This window comes from Oryx dammah, unplaced genomic scaffold (assembly GCF_014754425.2).
Source record: "Oryx dammah isolate SB20612 unplaced genomic scaffold, SCBI_Odam_1.1 HiC_scaffold_6, whole genome shotgun sequence".
Lineage (NCBI taxonomy): Eukaryota > Metazoa > Chordata > Mammalia > Artiodactyla > Bovidae > Oryx > Oryx dammah.
In genome coordinates, this window is record NW_024070190.1 from 6,434,364 (window position 1) to 6,452,088 (window position 17,725).

The following is a 17,725-nucleotide window of genomic DNA, read 5'->3' on the forward strand; positions in this document are numbered from 1 at the left end:
GAGGGAAAACAAAGGGTCCAGAAAGATGTATTTGAAAGCAAAGTGAATTCTGCAGTAAATACTGGGTTGACCCAAAATTTCATTTGGGTTTTCCCATAAGATGTTATGGAAAAACGTGAACTAACAGTTTGGTCAACCCAATATAAATATATTTTTGTGTATGGTGTAAATATGACATTTCAAGTATAAATATTAATCTTGACTTTGCGCATTTTGACAGTATTCATTCAAAAAGCTGAAGCACACTCAGGTCATCCTTGGCTGATTGTTTGGTTCCATGAAGAACCATGGGAAACACAGTCATGACTGACCCTAGTAGGATCACCATCTACACGAAGATTGTACCTCCAGGTTAACTGCCTGCAATAATCTGTCCCAGCCAAATCAATTGTAAATTGCCATTATTTGCAATGAGAGAGTTGTACTGACTGACAGTTCTCAGATTAATCGATCTGGGAGGTCCGGAAATATTTTGATTTGAGAAATGTGGTCAATTTTTCTACACCTTCAGTTCAGTTCAGTTCAGTCTCTCAGTAATGTCCGACTGTTTGCGACCCCATGAACCACAGCGCCCCAGCCCTCCCTGTCCATCACCAAATCTTGGAGTCTACCCAAACCCATGTCCATTGAGTCGGTGATGCTATCCAGCCATCTCATCCTCTGTCATCCCCTTTTCCTGCCCTCAATCTTTCCCAGCATCAAGGTCTTTTCAAATGAGTCAGTTCTTCGCATGAGGTGACCAAAGTATTGAAGTTTCAGCTTCAACATCAGTCCTTCCAATGAACACCCAGGACTGATCTCATTTAGGATGGACTGGTTGGATCTCCCTGCAGTCCAAGGGACTCTCAAGAGTCTTCTCCAACACCACAGTTCAAAAGCGTCAATTCTTCGGCACTTAGCCCTCTTTATAGTCCAACTCTCACATTCATACATGACTACTGGAAAAACCATAGCCTTGACTAGATGGACCTTTGTTGACAAAGTAATGTTTCTGCTTTTTAATATGCTGTCTAGGTTGGTCATAACTTCCTTCCAAGGAGTAAGCATCTTTTAATTTCATGGCTGCAATCACCATCTGCAGTGACCTTGGAGCCCCTAGAAAACAGTCAGCCACTGTTTCCACTGTTTCTCCATTATTTGCCATGAAGTCATGGGACCAGATGCAATGATCTTCGTTTTCTGAATGCTGAGCTTTAAGCCAACTTTTTCACTCTCCTCTTTCACTTTCATCAAGAGGCTCTTCAGTTCTTCTTCACTTTCACTCTAGGTAAGAAAAGAAATGCAAAAAAGCAAAATGGCTGTCTGGGGAGGCCTTACAAATAGCTGTGAAAAGAAGAGAAGTGAAAAGCAGAGGAGAAAAGGAAAGATATAAGCATCTGAATGCAGAGTTCCAAAGAATAGCAAGAAGAGATAAGAAAGCCTTCTTCAGCGATCAATGCAAAGAAATAGAGGAAAACAACAGAATGGGAAAGACTAGAGATCTCTTCAAGAAAATTAGAGATACCAAGGGAACATTTCATGCAAAGATGGGCTCGATAAAGGACAGAAATGGTATGGACCTAACAGAAGCAGAAGATATTAAGAAGAGGTGGCAAGCATACACAGAAGAACTGTACAAAAAAGATCTTTATGACCCGGATAATCAGGATGGTGTAATCACTCATCTAGAGCCAGACATCCTGGAATGTGAAGTCAAGTGGGCCTTAGAAAGCATCACTATGAACAAAGCTAGTGGAGGTGATGGAATTCCAGTTGAGCTGTTTCAAATCCTGAAAGATGATGCTGTGAAAGTGCTGCACTCAATATGCCAGCAAGTTTGGAAAACTCAGCAGTGGCCACAGGACTGGAAAAGGTCAGTTTTCATTCCAACCCCAAAGAAAGGCAATGCCAAAGAATGCTCAAACTACCGCACAATTGCACTCATCTCACATGCTAGCAAAGTAAGGCTCAAAATTCTCCAAGCCAGGCTTCAGCAATACGTGAATTGTGAACTTCCTGATGTTCAAGCTGGTTTTAGAAAAGGCAGAGGAACCAGAGATCAAATTGCCAACATCCACTGGATCATGGAAAAAGCAAGAGAGTTCCAGAAAAACATCTATTTCTGCTTTATTGACTATGCCAAAGCCTTTGACTGTGTGGCTCACAATAAACTGTGGAAAATTCTGAAAGCGATGGGAATACCAGACCACCTGACCTGCCTCTTGAGAAACCTATATGCAAGTCAGGAAGCAACAGTTAGAACTGGACATGGAACAACAGACTGGTTCCAAATAGGAAAATGAGTACGTCAAGGCTGTATATTGTCACCCTGCTTATTTAACTTCTATGCAGAGTACATCATGAGAAACTCTGGGCTGGAAGAAGCACAAGCTGGAATCAAGATTGCTGGGAGAAATATCAATAACCTCAGATATGCAGATGACACCACTCTTATGGCAGAAAGTGAAGAGGAACTAAAGAGCCTCTTGATGAAAGTAAAAGAGGAAAGTGAAAAAATTGGCTTAAAGCTCAACATTCAGAAAAAGAAGATCATGGCATCTGGTCCAATCACTTCATGGGAAATAGATGGGGAAACAGTGGAAATAGTGTCAGACTTTATTTTTTTGGGCTCCAAAATCACTGCAGATGGTGATTGCAGCCATGAAATTAAAAGACGCTTACTCCTTGGAAGGAAAGTTATGACCAACCTAGATAGCATATTCAAAAGCAGAGACATTACTTTGCCAACTAAGGTCCGCCTAGTCAAGGCTATGGTTTTTCCTGTGGTCATGTATGGATGTGAGAGTTAGGCTGTGAAGAAGGCTGAGCGCCGAAGAATTGATGCTTTTGAACTGTGGTGTTGGAGAAGACTCCTGAGAGTCCCTTGGACTGCAAGGAGATCCAACCAGTCCATTCTGAAGGAGATCAGCCCTGGGTGTTCTTTGGAAGGAATAATGCTAAAGCTGAAACTCCAGTACTTTGGCCACCTCATGTGAAGAGTTGACTCATTGGAAAGACTGTGATGCTGGGAGGGATTGGGGGCAGGAGGAGAAGGGGACGACAGAGGATGAGATGGCTGGATGGCATCACTGACTCGATGGATGTGAGTCTGAGTGAACTCCGGGAGATGGTAATGGACAGGGACGCCTGGCGTGCTGCGATTCATGGGGTTGCAAAAAGTCGGACACAACTGAGCGACTGAACTGAACTGAATCCAGATGGTGTTAATAGATAAAATATTATAGAAAGTACAGAAGGCATTTGTTTTTACTGTTGGTGTTCAGTCACCAAGACCTGTCTGACTGTTCGTGACAGAAGGGATATTGTTGCTCTTTCGGGGGTACCAGTGTCCTGAGATGTGTTTTTTTGGTGTTTTAAGCTCAGGATGCCTGGAATAATTTAATGAATGTGTGAATACATACTGAGGTTAAAAAAAAAAAAAAGTTTGTGCAAAGGGAGTACCTGTAAATCCATGAGTTCCTGAAAGGGACAACTGTCAGTTTTGTCTGACCAGCATCTTTTTTTCCCTTCCATTAATGATTGAAGGCAGTAACACTCAATCTTCATCTGCGTTATCCCCTTGTGCACACCCCACATAGTACTGTGCAGTTATCAATCAAATTGCTTGCTCCCTCTCCCCAAGGTAAACTCTAGAAAAAATCTGAATTTTGATAGGTGGGACAAAGACTAAAATGACTGGAGTTGCTCAATCCAATGTCAGTGTCCTAGAAAAGACTCTACTTGGAGTCCCTGAATGCTATCCTCATGGATTTTCCTTTCCAGAGGTATGAGCGGCAAAATCTTCCTGCGTCCTAAAAACTATTCCACACTTTTAAAATTTGCTGAAATTTATTTTTTTTTAAAGCTAGAGCTGATTTTTGTGGCTTACAACCAAAGGGAATTAGTGCATTCACTTTACATCTGTTACAATTCCAAACATATCAAGTAAAAATTATTTTTGCTTTTAAGCCAGGGTTGAACTAGACATGTTTGGAGGCAGGAGAAAAAGTTGTTGAAGAAGAAGATAAGGACAGCAGGGCTGACTTCTGGGCATGTGACCTGTGTGGTAATGTTCTGCTGTTGTTGTCTTGAAATTCTATTTTTTTTTTTTGAGCCAGGACCTTGCATTTTCATTTTGCACTAGGCCCAGCCAATTATGAAAGTGCTTCATATGATATAAAGCACTATGTGAAGGCTGATTAATGCCTCCCCCCCAAAGATGCTCACACCCTAGTTCCCAGGTCCTGTTAAGTATGTTACCCTATGTGGCAAAAAGGAATTTGCAAATGTGATTATGTTAAGGATTTTGAGTTGGGAAGATTATTTTGGACTATCTGGTGGGCCCAAAGTAATTGCAAGGGTCCTTTACAAGACAGAGGCACCGAATTAGGGTCAGAAAGAGAAAGCATGTGACAACAGAAGCAAAGGGCATGAAATCTGACTGCGTGACGCATGGTTATGAGCTAAGGAATGTAGGTGGCCTCTCTGTTGTTGCTCAGTCACTCAGTCGTGTCCGACTCCTTGAGACCTGTGGGCTTCAGCATGCCAGGCTTCCCTGTCCTTCACTGTTTCTCGGAGTTTGCTCACTCATGTCCATTGAGTCAATGATACCATCCAACCATCTCGTCCTCTGTCTGCCCCTTCTCCTCCTGCCCTCAATCTTTCCCGGTATTAGAGTCTTTCCCAATGAGTTGGCTCTTCAAAAATGTGGCCAAAGACTGGAACTTCAGCTTCAGCATCAGTCCTTCCAATGAAAAGGCAAGGAAACATATTTTCCCCTAGAGAAAGCCTCTGGAAAGAATGTAGCCCTGCTTATCTTAATTGAACTCATCTCCAGAACTGTAAGATGATAAATTTGTTGTAAGTCACTAAATCTGCGGTAATTTGTTATAAAAGTGATGGGAAACCTACACACTACAAGGTTAGTACAAGATCACCTTAAGGTGATGCCTTACTAGTTTACCAGAAATCAAGACTATTAATAAAACTAATAGCAGCTATTTATTGAGCATTTCTTTTGTCCTAGGACCATACTAAGCCCTTTATGTATGAAATCTTATGCAATCCTAGAACAATGTTTGAAGTGGGTATGCGTGTATTTACTTTAGAGACAGACAAACGGAGGTTCAGAGAGGTTAAGCAACTTGTCTAAAGTCACATAACCAACTAGAATGTCTTAGAGGTGGGAGCTGAACCCAGTTATCACTCCCAGTTCAACCCCATTGCTGGATTTTATATAAACCTGGGTTTGTTCCCATCCTTTAACGTGCATTATGTTTGTATGGGTCAACACAGGAGTCAGAGCATGACCAGGGAGTCAGAGCTTGACCTGCCAGAGGACGACATCCGCATCTGGGGCGTGTAAGATGGAGGAGCCCAAGCCAACTCCGCAAGTCTCAGGTGGCTCATCTAGGCACGGGCGATCGATGGGAGGCTACAGAAAAGTGGATGAGCCAAAGAAAGCGCCAGACACTGAAAGTCGAAGAGCCCTTGTTTCTCGTTTGCCTAGATCGCGGGCGAATCCTGTAGCCTCGTGGCGGTGCGGGTGTCAGGGGACAACGACAGAGGCAGGGGCCCCCGCCGGGTTTCCATGAGCAACTGCCCGGCGAGGGGGCGCGGCCGGCGGTCCGCGGGAAGGGCGGGCGTTCCTTTCCACCCGCCAGCACCGCCTCTTGTTTTGAAGGCCCGCGTGGTCCCGCGTCATTGGCCGCGGTTGAGCTCAGGCTCCGGAGAGGCGGAGCGGTCTCCGCAGCTGTAGCTCTCCAGTTACCCACTCCGCCGGCCCCGCCTTCCGGCCGCCGGCGCCCACCGGGCCGCACTGGACCACAACTCCCACAAGGCCTCGCGCTCGGAGGTGGGGGGCGTGGCCGGGCGCAGGGGAAGCCGGGGGCGGGGCCGCCTGGGGGATGAAGTGGGGGCGCTCGACTCGTCAACCTCACTCACAGCTGCCGGGCGGCGGGGAGAGCGTCCTTCGCCTCTGGACCGGCGTGCAGACCTCTGACCCTGGAGTCTCTCGGCCGCCGGGAACCGTCCTCTTGGGTCGTCGCCCGGGCCGCCCGCCGTTTCCCGGCCCCGAGGGGCCCGGCCGGCCGCGGTGGGGGGAAAGGTCAGCATGAGCCCGGGGGTCCGGCGGGCCGGCGCAGGGCAGGGGGCGGCGGCCGCGGTGCAGCTTCTCGTCACCCTGAGCTTCCTCCCGAGCGTCGTCGAGGCCCAGGTGAGCCGGAATGATGGCGGTGTGGGGACCCCCGGCCGAACGCCGGCGGTGGAGGCGGCGGCCGGGCCGCGACTGAGGCGCGGGCGCCCCGGGGAGGGAGCCCCGGGAGGTTTCTGACGAGCGGAAAAGCCGAGGGGCTGAAGCCCCGATCATCGAGCCCAGGGAACGCCTGCGAGCCGCTTGCGGTGTGAAGGGTGGCGACACGGGGTGATGGCAGGAAAAAGAGGAAGATGGTGACGGTCCCCTGAGGTGTTTTCATTTTTATCTTTCTGATGTTTCAGCGGCTCCGAGTGTGGCGGGAGATGGGACGGGGATGAAAACCTCTGCAACTGTTCTGGGACGAGAGCACGCAGAGAAAAGGGGAAGCCCTCCCCGCGGGGAACTCAGGGGATTGGTGGGGGGTGGAAGGTGGGGAGTAGGTGACAGACCCAGTGGCCCTGCAGAAGCCAAGTCGATCGCAAGGGAGACAAGTCTGAACTTCCTTGACTTTTGGACTAGAGAGTCCCTCGGCTCTCCTCTTACTCAGGACCGTTGTATTTTTACCCAGCTTGTACTCCGTCTGCTGAGTGGCGCCGCCAGGTGAGCTCAAGTACGAGGGGACGGGGCCCGTGTCTGACCTTGTGACTCCCTCAGCAGTGAGTCATGGCCGATAAATTAGAGTTTGGGGGTTCTTTGTGAGGCGTAGCTTACAGAAGGGTTCTCAATACACTGGCTCTCAATAGCTTCCCAGGGTCTTTTGCCTTAATAAAGACTTCTTTTTTTATACAGTAGAATTTGAATAGGCTTCTGCCAGGTGCTGTCTAGTCTGCACCTGCTGCAGAGTGGCAAAACTGCTAAGAGGTAAAAAAAAAAAAAAAAAAGAAAAGGTGTCTCATGTGGCCGGATGATGAGGGGAGACATGGTTTGAAGCAATTAGTGCTGATGGTTAAGTCAAATTGAAGGTAACTCTTGCCTGGAAACTCCCATGGACAGAGGAGCCTGTTAGGCTGCAGTCCATGGGGTCGCTGAGAGTCGGACAGGACTGAGCAACTTCCCTTTCACTTTTCACTTTCATGCACTGGAGAAGGAAATGGCAACCCACTCCAGTGTTCTTGCCTGGAGAATCCCAGGGACGGGGGAGCCTGGTAGGCTGCCATCTATGGGATCGCACAGAGTCAGACATGACTGAAGTGACTTAGCAGCAGCAGCATGACGGTAATCCCAAAGAAAGGCAATGCCAAAGAATGCTCAAACTACCGCACAATTGCACTCATCTCACATGCTAGTAAAGTAATGCTCAAAATTCTCCAAGCCAGGCTTCAGCAATACATGAACTGTGAACTTCCTGATGTTCAAGCTGGTTTTAGAAAAGGCAGAGGAACCAGAGATCAAATTGCCAACATCCACTGGATCATGGAAAAAGCAAGAGAGTTCCAGAAAAACATCTATTTCTGCTTTATTGACTATGCCAAAGCCTTTGACTGTGTGGCTCACAATAAACTGTGGAAAATTCTGAAAGCGATGGGAATACCAGACCACCTGACCTGCCTCTTGAGAAACCTGTATGCAAGTCAGGAAGCAACAGTTAGAACTGGACATGGAACAACAGACTGGCTCCAAATAGGAAAAGGAGTACGTCAAGGCTGTATATTGTCACCCTGCTTATTTAACTTCTATGCAGAGTACATCATGAGAAACGCTGGGTTGGAAGAAACACAAGCTGGAATCAAGATTGCTGGGAGAAATATCAATGACCTCAGATATGCAGATGACACCACCCTTATGGCAGAAAGTGAAGAGGAACTAAAGAGCCTCTTGATGAAAGTAAAAGAGGAAAGTGACAAAATTGGCTTAAAGCTCAACATTCAGAAAACGAAGATCATGGCATCCGGTCCCATCACTTCATGAGAAATAGATGGGGAAACAGTGGAAACAGTGTCAGACTTTATTTTGGGGGGCTCCAAAATCACAGCAGATGGTGATTGCAGCCATGAAATTAAAAGACGCTTACTCCTTGGAAGGAAAGTTATGACCAACCTAGACAGCATATTCAAAAGCAGAGATATTACTTTGCCAACAAAGGTCCGTCTAGTCAAGGCTATGTTTTTTTCTGTGGTCATGTATGGATGTGAGAGTTGGACTGTGAAGAAAGCTGAGCGCCTAAGAATTGATGCTTTTGAACTGTGGTGTTGGAGAAGACTCCTGAGAGTCCCTTGGACTGCAAGGAGATCCAACCAGTCCATCGTAAAAGAGGCCAGTACTTGGTGTTCATTGGAAGGAATGATGCTAAAGCTGAAACTCCAGTACTTTGGCCACCTCATGTGAAGAGTTGACTCATTGGAAAAGACTCTGATGCTGGGAGGGATTGGGGGCAGGAGGAGAAGGGGATGACCGAGGATGAGATGGCTGGATGGCATCACCGACTCAATGGACGTGAGTTTGAGTGAACTCCGGGAGTTGGTGATGGACAGGGAGGCCTGGCGTGCTGCGATTCATGGGGTCGCAAAGAGTCGGACACGACTGAGTGACTGAACTGAACTGATGACAGTAACAGTGCAAACATGTTTTTCTGACTTTATTCAGACACTTTTTTTCATGACCCTATGGTGTTCTGAACTCCAGAATGCCTGAATACTCAGTTTCTGTCCCTGTGTGAATATTTTCTAAATGAATAATAAAAATAAAAGGGGCAGACTTTTAGTTTGGGAGGGTGGGATGTTAAAAATTCACATATTCTGGGCCTACTACCAACTGTTCTGATTTAATGGATCTGGATGTGATCCAGGAATCAGCATTTTAAACCAGGCTTGCAAGTAACTAATGTAGTTATCCTTTTAGCTATCTTACAACACCACTTGGAAATACTTGAAATATATAGTGGCAATCTACCAGACTTATGAAAAGTATATTTGCTAAACTGTCTTTGATAAAATTATTTTCTAGTTATTAGTGGGCTATTTCTTTTTGAGTAGTGTTTACCTTTAGATATTTTTCTAAAGTTCATTTTTTTCCCTCATTTTTCTTTCTTTCTAGATAGTATATTTTAATTGTATACTTTCTCACCAATTTAGAAGCTTCATTTTAGGTTCCTATCACAAATTAATGTGTATTAATGTTTTATAATTGCAGGTGTACTCTAAATGTTATTATATCCAAATGAATATATATGATTTAAATTTCATTATGTTCAAATGAATATATGTAGCTCAGCAGTTAAGGATTTGTGCATATTCAAGGTTCAGTTCAGTTCAGTCGCTCAGTCGTGTCCGACTCTTTGTGACCCCATGAATCGCAGCACGCCAGGCCTCCCTGTCCATCACCAACTCCCAGAGTTCACTCAGACTCACGTCCATCGAGTCGGTGATGCCATCCAGCCATCTCATCCTCTGTCGTCCCCTTTTTCTCCTGCCCCCAATCCCTCCTAGCATCAGAGTCTTTTCCAGTGAGTCAACTCTTCGCATGAGGTGGCCAAAGTACTGGAGTTTCAGCTTTAGCATCATTCCTTCCAAAGAACACCCAGGGCTGATCTCCTTCAGAATGGACTGGTTGGATCTCCTTGCAGTCCAAGGGACTCTCAAGAGTCTTCTCCAACACCGTTCAAAAGCATCAATTCTTCGGTGCTCAGCTTTCTTCACAGTCCAACTCTCGCATCATACATGACCACTGGAAGGTAGCATGTGCCAAAAGTCCTCAAAACTGAATACATATGGTTTTTGTTTCCAGTGGTACTTTCTCATATAGTATTCAATCATACTTCAGTATGTAACATGTTTAAAAATACATTGTCTCATTTCATTTGACACATCTTTCATGCAGTGAGGTAACTGACATTCAAAGAGCTTACATGATTAATATCACAGGTTAAGTAAGTGAAGGAGAGTATCTTTCTGGTCTATACAGTTGCATCTCAGTATGCTTGCTTCTTTGTGGTATAGAAATAAAGTAGAGGGAAACTTGGGAAAATAAAAAGGTGGAACTAAGCCGGTTCTTTCTCTTTTCTTCCATTCACTAACTTGGAAGAAAACCAGTAAAGAATAAAGGGAAGAATTAATTTTTTGAAGAATATTTCTGTTCACAAGTAGGCATTTGTACAACACATACCTCATGTTCTTGTAAATGAAATGCAAGTGTGCTTTGTATTGGGTTGGCCAAAAAGTTTATTTGAATGAACTTTTTGGCCAACCTTGAGTATGATAAAACACTAGAAACTTAAATCATAGTGCATACAAATGATGTAACAAGTTAATCTTCCCATAAAGAAGTAACTTCAGATTTTACATTTTTTCTAAGTGCATTTCTGAGCTGGCAAGAAATCAAAGAATATATAAAGCCTCCCCCACCCCCCAAAATGGAAAGCCAGAACTTTGAGACTCAGTGCTGCTTCAGTGCCATTACCCTGACGACTTCCCCTGAACTCTGAAGACCTTGAGCTTCTGCTCTGACAACTGCATGGAGTCACGTAAACAAGAAATAAAACCCACGTCTGCCCAAATAGAGGGAAGTAAAAGGGGCCCTCACCATAAGCTTGGGCTCCAAAGAGCTACATCTTAAATATAAAGGGAAATGAAATCCACCACAAGTAAGGGGAAAATGAACAAACTTGCTAGGGGAAGGAGGGGAAAAACTGCCTTGAGAATTTGTAACCATGAGCTGGGAAATTCATGCTACCTGTGCTGGGAAAATCTTCAAGTGGAAAATTTAATTTGTAGCAATCTCAGATTGGTGTGCTCTGAGTTTACAGGTAAAAACAAATATCAGTCCCCTCTGGAGGGCTTCCCTGTTGGCTCAATGGTGAAGAATCCGCCTGCCAGTACAGGAGATGTAGGGATGTACATGTACATGGGTTGTACATGGGTTCATCCCTGGGACAGGAAGATCCCCTGGAGAAGGAAATGGCCACACTCCAGTATTCTGACCTGGGAAATTCCATGACCGACAGTCCATGGGGTTGCAAAAGAGTCAGACATGACTTACTGATTAAACTACCACCATCACCATCCCCTCTGGAGGAATTCATTGTCTACACAGGCCCTAAAGAATTTTTGAAGATAAAGTGTCAAGAAAAATAAGCTAATAGTCAAAAATCACAGCACACACAAAGGCAACATGAATGTGATATTTAGAAATATAGATTATAGAAATAGGTCTGTAATAAGTGTATATTTTTTTCAAATAATCAGGTATTTAAAATCACCATGTTTAAATGGGGCTTCCCAGGTGGCTCAGACGGTAAAGTGTCTGTCTACAATGCAGGAGACCAGGTTCAATCCCTGGTTTGGGGAGATACCCTGGAGAAGGAAATGGCAATCCACTCCAGTACTATTGCCTGGAAAATCCCATGGACAGAGGAGCCTGGTAGCCTACAGTCCATGGGGTTGCAAAGAGTCAGACACAACTGAGCAACTTCACTTTCACTTTCTTTCACTTTCCCTGGTGGCTCAGACAGTAAAGAATCTGCCTGCAATGAGGGAGACCTGGGTTCAGTCTCTAGGTCAGGAAGATCCCTGGAGAAGGGAACGGCTATCCACTCAAGTATTTTTTTCCTAGAGAATTCCATGGACAGAGGAGTCTGGTGGGCTATAGTCTAGTTCAGTTCAGTCACTCAGCTGTGTCTGACTGTTTGCGACCCCATGGACTGCAGCACACCAGGCTTCCCTGTCCATCACCAACTTCCAGAGTGTGCTCAAACTCATGTCCTTCGAATCGGTGATGCCATCCAACCTTCTCATCTTCTGTCGTCCCCTTCTCCTATTGTCTTCAATGTTTCCCAGCATCAGGGTCTTTTCCAATGAGTCAGTTCTTCGCATCAGGTGGCCAAAGTATTGGAGTTTCAGCTTTAGCATCAGTCCTTCCAATGAACATTCAGGACTGATTTCCTTTAAGATTGACTGGTTGGATCTCCTTGCAGCCAAGGGACTCTCAAGAATCTTCTCTAACACCACAGTTGAATAGCATCAGTTCTTCAGCACTCAGCCTTCTTTATGGTCCAACTGTGACATCCGTACATGACTACTGGAAAAACCATAGCTTTGACTAGATTTACTTTTGTCAGCAAAGTAATGTGTTGCTTTTTAATATGCTATCTACCTTGGTCATAGCTTTTCTTAAAGGAGTAAGCGTCTTTTAATTTCATGGCCGCAGTCACCATCTGCAGTGATTTTGGAGCTCAGAAAAATAAAGTCTGTCCCTGTTTGGATTGTTTCTCCATCTATTTGCCATGAAGTGATGGGACCAGATGCCATGATCTTAGTTTTCTGAATGTTGAGTTTTAAGCCAACTTTTTCACTCTTCTCTTTCACTTTCAACAAGAGGCTCTTTAGTTCTTCTTCACTTTCAGTCATAAAGGTGGTGTCATCTGCATATCTGAAGTTATTGACATTTCTTCCAGCAGTCGTAATTCCAGCTTGTGCTTCATCCAGCCCAGCATTCCATGAGGTCACAGAGTCAGACAGGAGTGAGCAACTAACACTTCCACATGTTTAAATATAAAGACTTAAAAGTATGAAAAAGAACAAGAAATTTTAAAGAATGACCTCAAAGTGTAAAACATAATGAAATAGAAGTTTTAGAAATCAAATTAACAACTCGATGGATGAAGTGGTTGATTATTTCCAGCAGAAAAAGAATGATTATTGAATTGAAAAACCATTTTATGTCCTTTTTTTCCTTTAATCTCCCAATACCTCCTTTTCCATCCCAACTCTTAGCTTCATACTTTACTAAATTGGAATAATCAGAATAATCCACATCTGTCCACCTACTAGTCTCTGACCCACATATTTTGACTTCTGTAGATTATCATAGATAAACTGTTTGTACTCTTATCAGAGACCAATCCCTCCACTTGCATTTTGGTCCCATTCCTTCTTTCCAGTTCAAGGACATGGCTTCAGCAAATTTTCCCTTTCTCTTCTGGTTCATTGATTTTTTTTTTTTTTTTCCTTTTTTAATGGACTGTTGTTGTTGCTAAGTCATGTCTGACTCTTTTTGTGATCCCATGGACTATAGCCCACCAGGCTCCTCTGTCCATGGGATTTCTCAGGCAAGAATACTGAAGTGGATTGCCATTTCCTTTTCCAGGGGATCTTCCCAATTCAGGTATCAAACCTGAAGTCTCCTGTATTGGCAGGCGGATTCTTTACCACTGAGCCTGTTACTGTCATCATAAAACATGCTGTTAATTCTACTATTTTAAAGTTCTCTCTTGACCCACTCATCTCTTATGACTCTGCTTAGTTTTTTCTTTTCTATAGAAAACCCCCCTCAAAAGAGTTATCTTTGTCTTTCCTATTCTGATCATTCAGCCCATTTCAGTCTGACTTTTGCCTCTACTGCTTCTCCAAAATGGCTCTTGTCAAAATCACTAATGTCTTTCTTGCTGCTAAAGGGAATTTTTTGCTAAAGCTAAGATTTAAAAACTATTTTGCAGACTTTTTTCATAGCTCATCACTCACTGTCTTTGACATACTTTTGTTTTTTCTTTTATTTTTACTTCCAAGATAGTATGTTTTTCTGATTTCTTTCCTTTCTGCAGGCCAGTCTTTCTTAGAATCCCTTGCTTGTTCTTCCTCTGCCCCGACTGCTAATTGTTTGAACCTCAAGGTTCAAATCTTATACTCTCTCTTCTCTCCACCTTGGCCATCTCATTTAGTCTCTTGGCTTTAAATACCATCTATATGGTATTTAATATCTGTATCTTAGAATCTCCAGACTAGGATTCTCAGCTCTAGATCCATATATCTAACTACTTTTTCAATGTTTCTGCTTGGATAGTTAATAGTTATCACAAATTTGGTGTATTAAGAACTAAATTCCTGACTTTTTCCGCCTCAAATCTGTTCTTCTCACTGCCTCCTCCACCTTAAACATACGCTATAGCCGCACTGACCTCCTTGCTGTCCCTCAAAGATGGCAAATATCCTCTTGCTTTGAGTCCCTTGGACCTGCAGTTTTCTCTACTTCGCTAACACACTTCTCATGTATTCATATGGTTTGCTCGCTTACTTTCTTAGGTTTCTGCTTAAGTGTCACCTGCGTGTTCACTTACCTAAATTGTCACCTTCCATGATCATACAATATAAAAGAGAAACCCTTCATCCTTACCTTGTACTACTCCGTACTCCTTTAGCCTCTGCTTTAAATTTTTTCTGTGGTTTCCTGTGTAACCCAGTGTGGTATAATACAAAAACATGCCTCTTAAGAGACTTTTTGATGAGTTTTGCTGAGCTCCCAGGTTGTGAACACATAGACTTTCTGGAAGGGTAGCTCAGAGGCATGGAAGTTCTGCACGTTCACCCCTAATACCTGTCCTGTGCATTTCCTCCTTTTGTCTGTTTTTTAGTTGGACCCTTTGCAGTAAACACAAGTAAAGTGTTTTCCTGAGTTCTGTAAATCATTCTAGCAAATTATCAAACCTGAGAAGGAAGTTGTGGGAACCTCTGTTAATAGCCAGTCAGTACAGGTGATCCAGTGCTTGGGACTGGTGTCTGAAGTGGGAGCAGTCCTATGTGACTGAACCCTTAATCTGTGGGTTCTGCTCCAATTCTAGATAATATCACAATGGAATTGGGCACCCAGTTGATGCTGAAGAGTTGGAGAATTGGCTGGTGTGAGAAAACATTTGACTCAGAAAAGCCAAAATTTTAATAATAGGTCAATTCTCCTTTTGTTGTTTAGTCATTAAGCCGTGTCTGACTCTGCAACTCTGTGGACTTCCCAACACAGATATTGAACCTGTGTCTCCTGCTGGGAAGCCAAATTCTTTACCAATGAGCCACCTGGGAAGACGCAATTTTCCTTTTCCCTACTCGATAATCTTCCTTGTTGTTTCCTGTTGTTTTGGGGCGGCATTGGGCCTTACTGCAGCAGGGCTTTTGCATTCAGTATTCTCAGTGCCTGGAATTCTTTTCACCCTCCCCCATCAAAAAAAAAAAGCTTCATTTGCTCCTTCCCCACTTTAACTTTAGTGAGACCTTTTGTACCTGTCTCTCTTTAAAAATGAGCAGTCCCAGTTTTGTAACACCTGTCTCAATTTTCTAGTTTTCCTCCATATTGCTTTATTATCATCTGACAGACTCTATACTTTGCTCATGCATTTTTTTTTCTCTCCTGTGAAAATGTTAACACCTGAAGGGAAGAGATTTTTGTCTTTTTTTTTTTCTTTTCTTTCTTCTAATATTATATCCCCAGTACTTAGGACAGTACAGGGCTTATGTTAGGCCCTCAATAAATACGTTGGATAAATGAATGAATGGAAAATAAGTGCAAATAAATTATTCAGAATGAAGCTCAGAAAGGTAACAGAATAGTAAATGTTATAGAGAGCTTAAGAAACATGAAGAATAAAATAAGACGGTCTAGTATGATGAGTTCCAGAGGTTAAAATAGAATAAGGAAAAAGCAATATTGATTACTACATTGAAAAAGACAACCCAATAGAAAAATGAACAAAAGATATGAACAAATTTTGCACAAGCAGAAAGACAAGTATTTTATAAAACATTAGAACTTTGTACCTCATTAGTGCAAAAAAAAAAGATCAGATATCCTTTACAATTTGTTCTCTGTATTTATGAACTTGGATTTGTTGTCGTTTTCTGTTTAGACTACACGTGAAAGTGCGATCATATACTATTTATCTTTCTCTGACTTATTTCACTTAGCACAATGTCCTCAAGTTCCATCCATGTTGCAAATGGCCAGATTTTTTTTTTTTCCATTACCGGCTGTATTGTGTATATATCCCACATCTTTATTCATCCTTCAGTTAATACTTAGGTCACTTCCATACTTGGTTATTGTAAATAATACTGCAGTGAACATGGGGCTACATATATCTTTAAGTTAGTATATTTGTTTTCTTCAAGTGAATACCAAAAAGTGAAATTGCTGGATTTTGTGGTAGTTTTATTTTAAAGTCTTTCTGTAACCTCCATACTCTTCTCCATAGTAGTTGCACCTATTTACAGTCCGCCAGCAGTGCACAAGGGTTTTCTTTTCTCTACATCCTCACCAACACTTGTTACTCTGGTCTTTTTGATAATAGCCATTCTAACAGGTATGACATGATATCTCATTATAGTTTTGATTTTCATTTTCTTGATGTTGGTGATATTGAGCACCTTTTTGTGTACTTGTTGGCCATTCATATGTCTTCTTTGAAAAATATTTAGATCCTTAAATAAAAAGATTTTCCCATTTAAAAATACTTTTATTTATTCATTTATTTTTGGCTCTGCTGGGTCTTCATTGCTGCTCAGGCTTTTCTCTAGTTGCAGTGCCTGGGCTCCTCATCACAGTGACTTTTCTTGTTGAAGGGCATGGGCTCTAGGGTTTTCGGTTTTGTTCAGTAGTTGTGGTGCAGGGGCCTTGTTGCTCCTTGGCATGTGGGATCTTCCCAGAATGGGGTTGAACCAGTGCCTCCTGTATTGGCAGGTGGATTCTTTACCACTGAGGCACCAGGGAAGCCTCCACTGCTCATTTTTTAATCAGATTGTTTTTTGCTATTGAGTTATGTGAGTTTTTATATTTTGGATATTAACCACTTATTAGATATGATTTGCAAATATTTTCTTCATTTCCATAGGTTGTCTTTTCATTTTGTTAGTGGTTTTACTTTGCTTTACAGAAGCTTTTTAGTTTGACATAATCCTACTTATTAATTTTTACTTTCGTTACTTCTTAATTTTGGTATCAAATCCAAAAAGTCATCACCAAGACTGATGTTAAGGAGCTTAAAATCTGTATTTTCTTCCAGTAGTTTTATGGTATCAGGTCTTATTATGTTCAAGTCTTTGATCCATTTTAGTTAATTTCAAATGCATATGCTGTAAGGTAGTGGTACAATTTCGTTCTTTTGCATGTGGCTGGCTATCTGGTTTCCTCAACATTGTTTGTTGAAAAGACTGTCCCTTCCCCATTATATATTCTTGGCTCTGTTGTCATATATTAATTGACCATATATTCATGGGCTTCTTTCTGGGCTTTTTATTCTGTTTTGTTCTTCTGTGTTTGTTTTTCTGCCAGTATCATACTGTTTTGATGACTATAATTTTGTAATCTAGTTTGAAATTGGGGCACATGATGCCTCCATCTTTGTTCTTTTTCATGATTGCTTTGACTATTCTAGGTCTTTTATGATTCCATACAAATCTTGAGGACTGTTCTATTCTGTAAAAACGCTGTTGGAATTTTGACAGGGATGTATTGAGTCTTTATCCTGCTTAGAGTACTTAAGGACATTTTAACAATATTTTTCTAATCCATAAGAATGGAATAGTCTTCTATTTATTCAATATTTTCCATCAATATATTATAGTTTATAGGCATTTCACCACTTGGTTTATTTTTTCCTAGGTATTATCTTATTCTTTTTGATGTAATTGATTGTAAGTGAATTATTTCTTAATTTCTTTGTCTGATAGTTTGTTATTAGTGTATGGAAACACTGTACACTATTTTCATATATTGATTTTGTGTCCTAGAACTTGCTGAATTTATTAGTTCTAACTGTTTCAGTGAATGAAGTCTTTAGGATTTTCGGTATATATCATC

At 42.5% G+C, this 17,725-nt stretch overlaps 1 protein-coding gene across 1 annotated transcript in view; it reads left to right on the plus strand.

Moving 5' to 3' along the window:
• The first annotated feature begins 5,885 nt into the window (after positions 1 to 5,885).
• LOC120865413 (ERO1-like protein beta) overlaps positions 5,886 to 17,725 on the plus strand; it is a 71,864-nt gene continuing 60,024 nt past the window's right edge. The window contains exon 1 of the mRNA XM_040242690.1: positions 5,886 to 6,193. Within this exon, the coding sequence (XP_040098624.1) occupies positions 6,092 to 6,193 (102 nt within the window). The 5' untranslated portion in view covers positions 5,886 to 6,091. The remainder of the gene's footprint in view (positions 6,194 to 17,725) is intronic.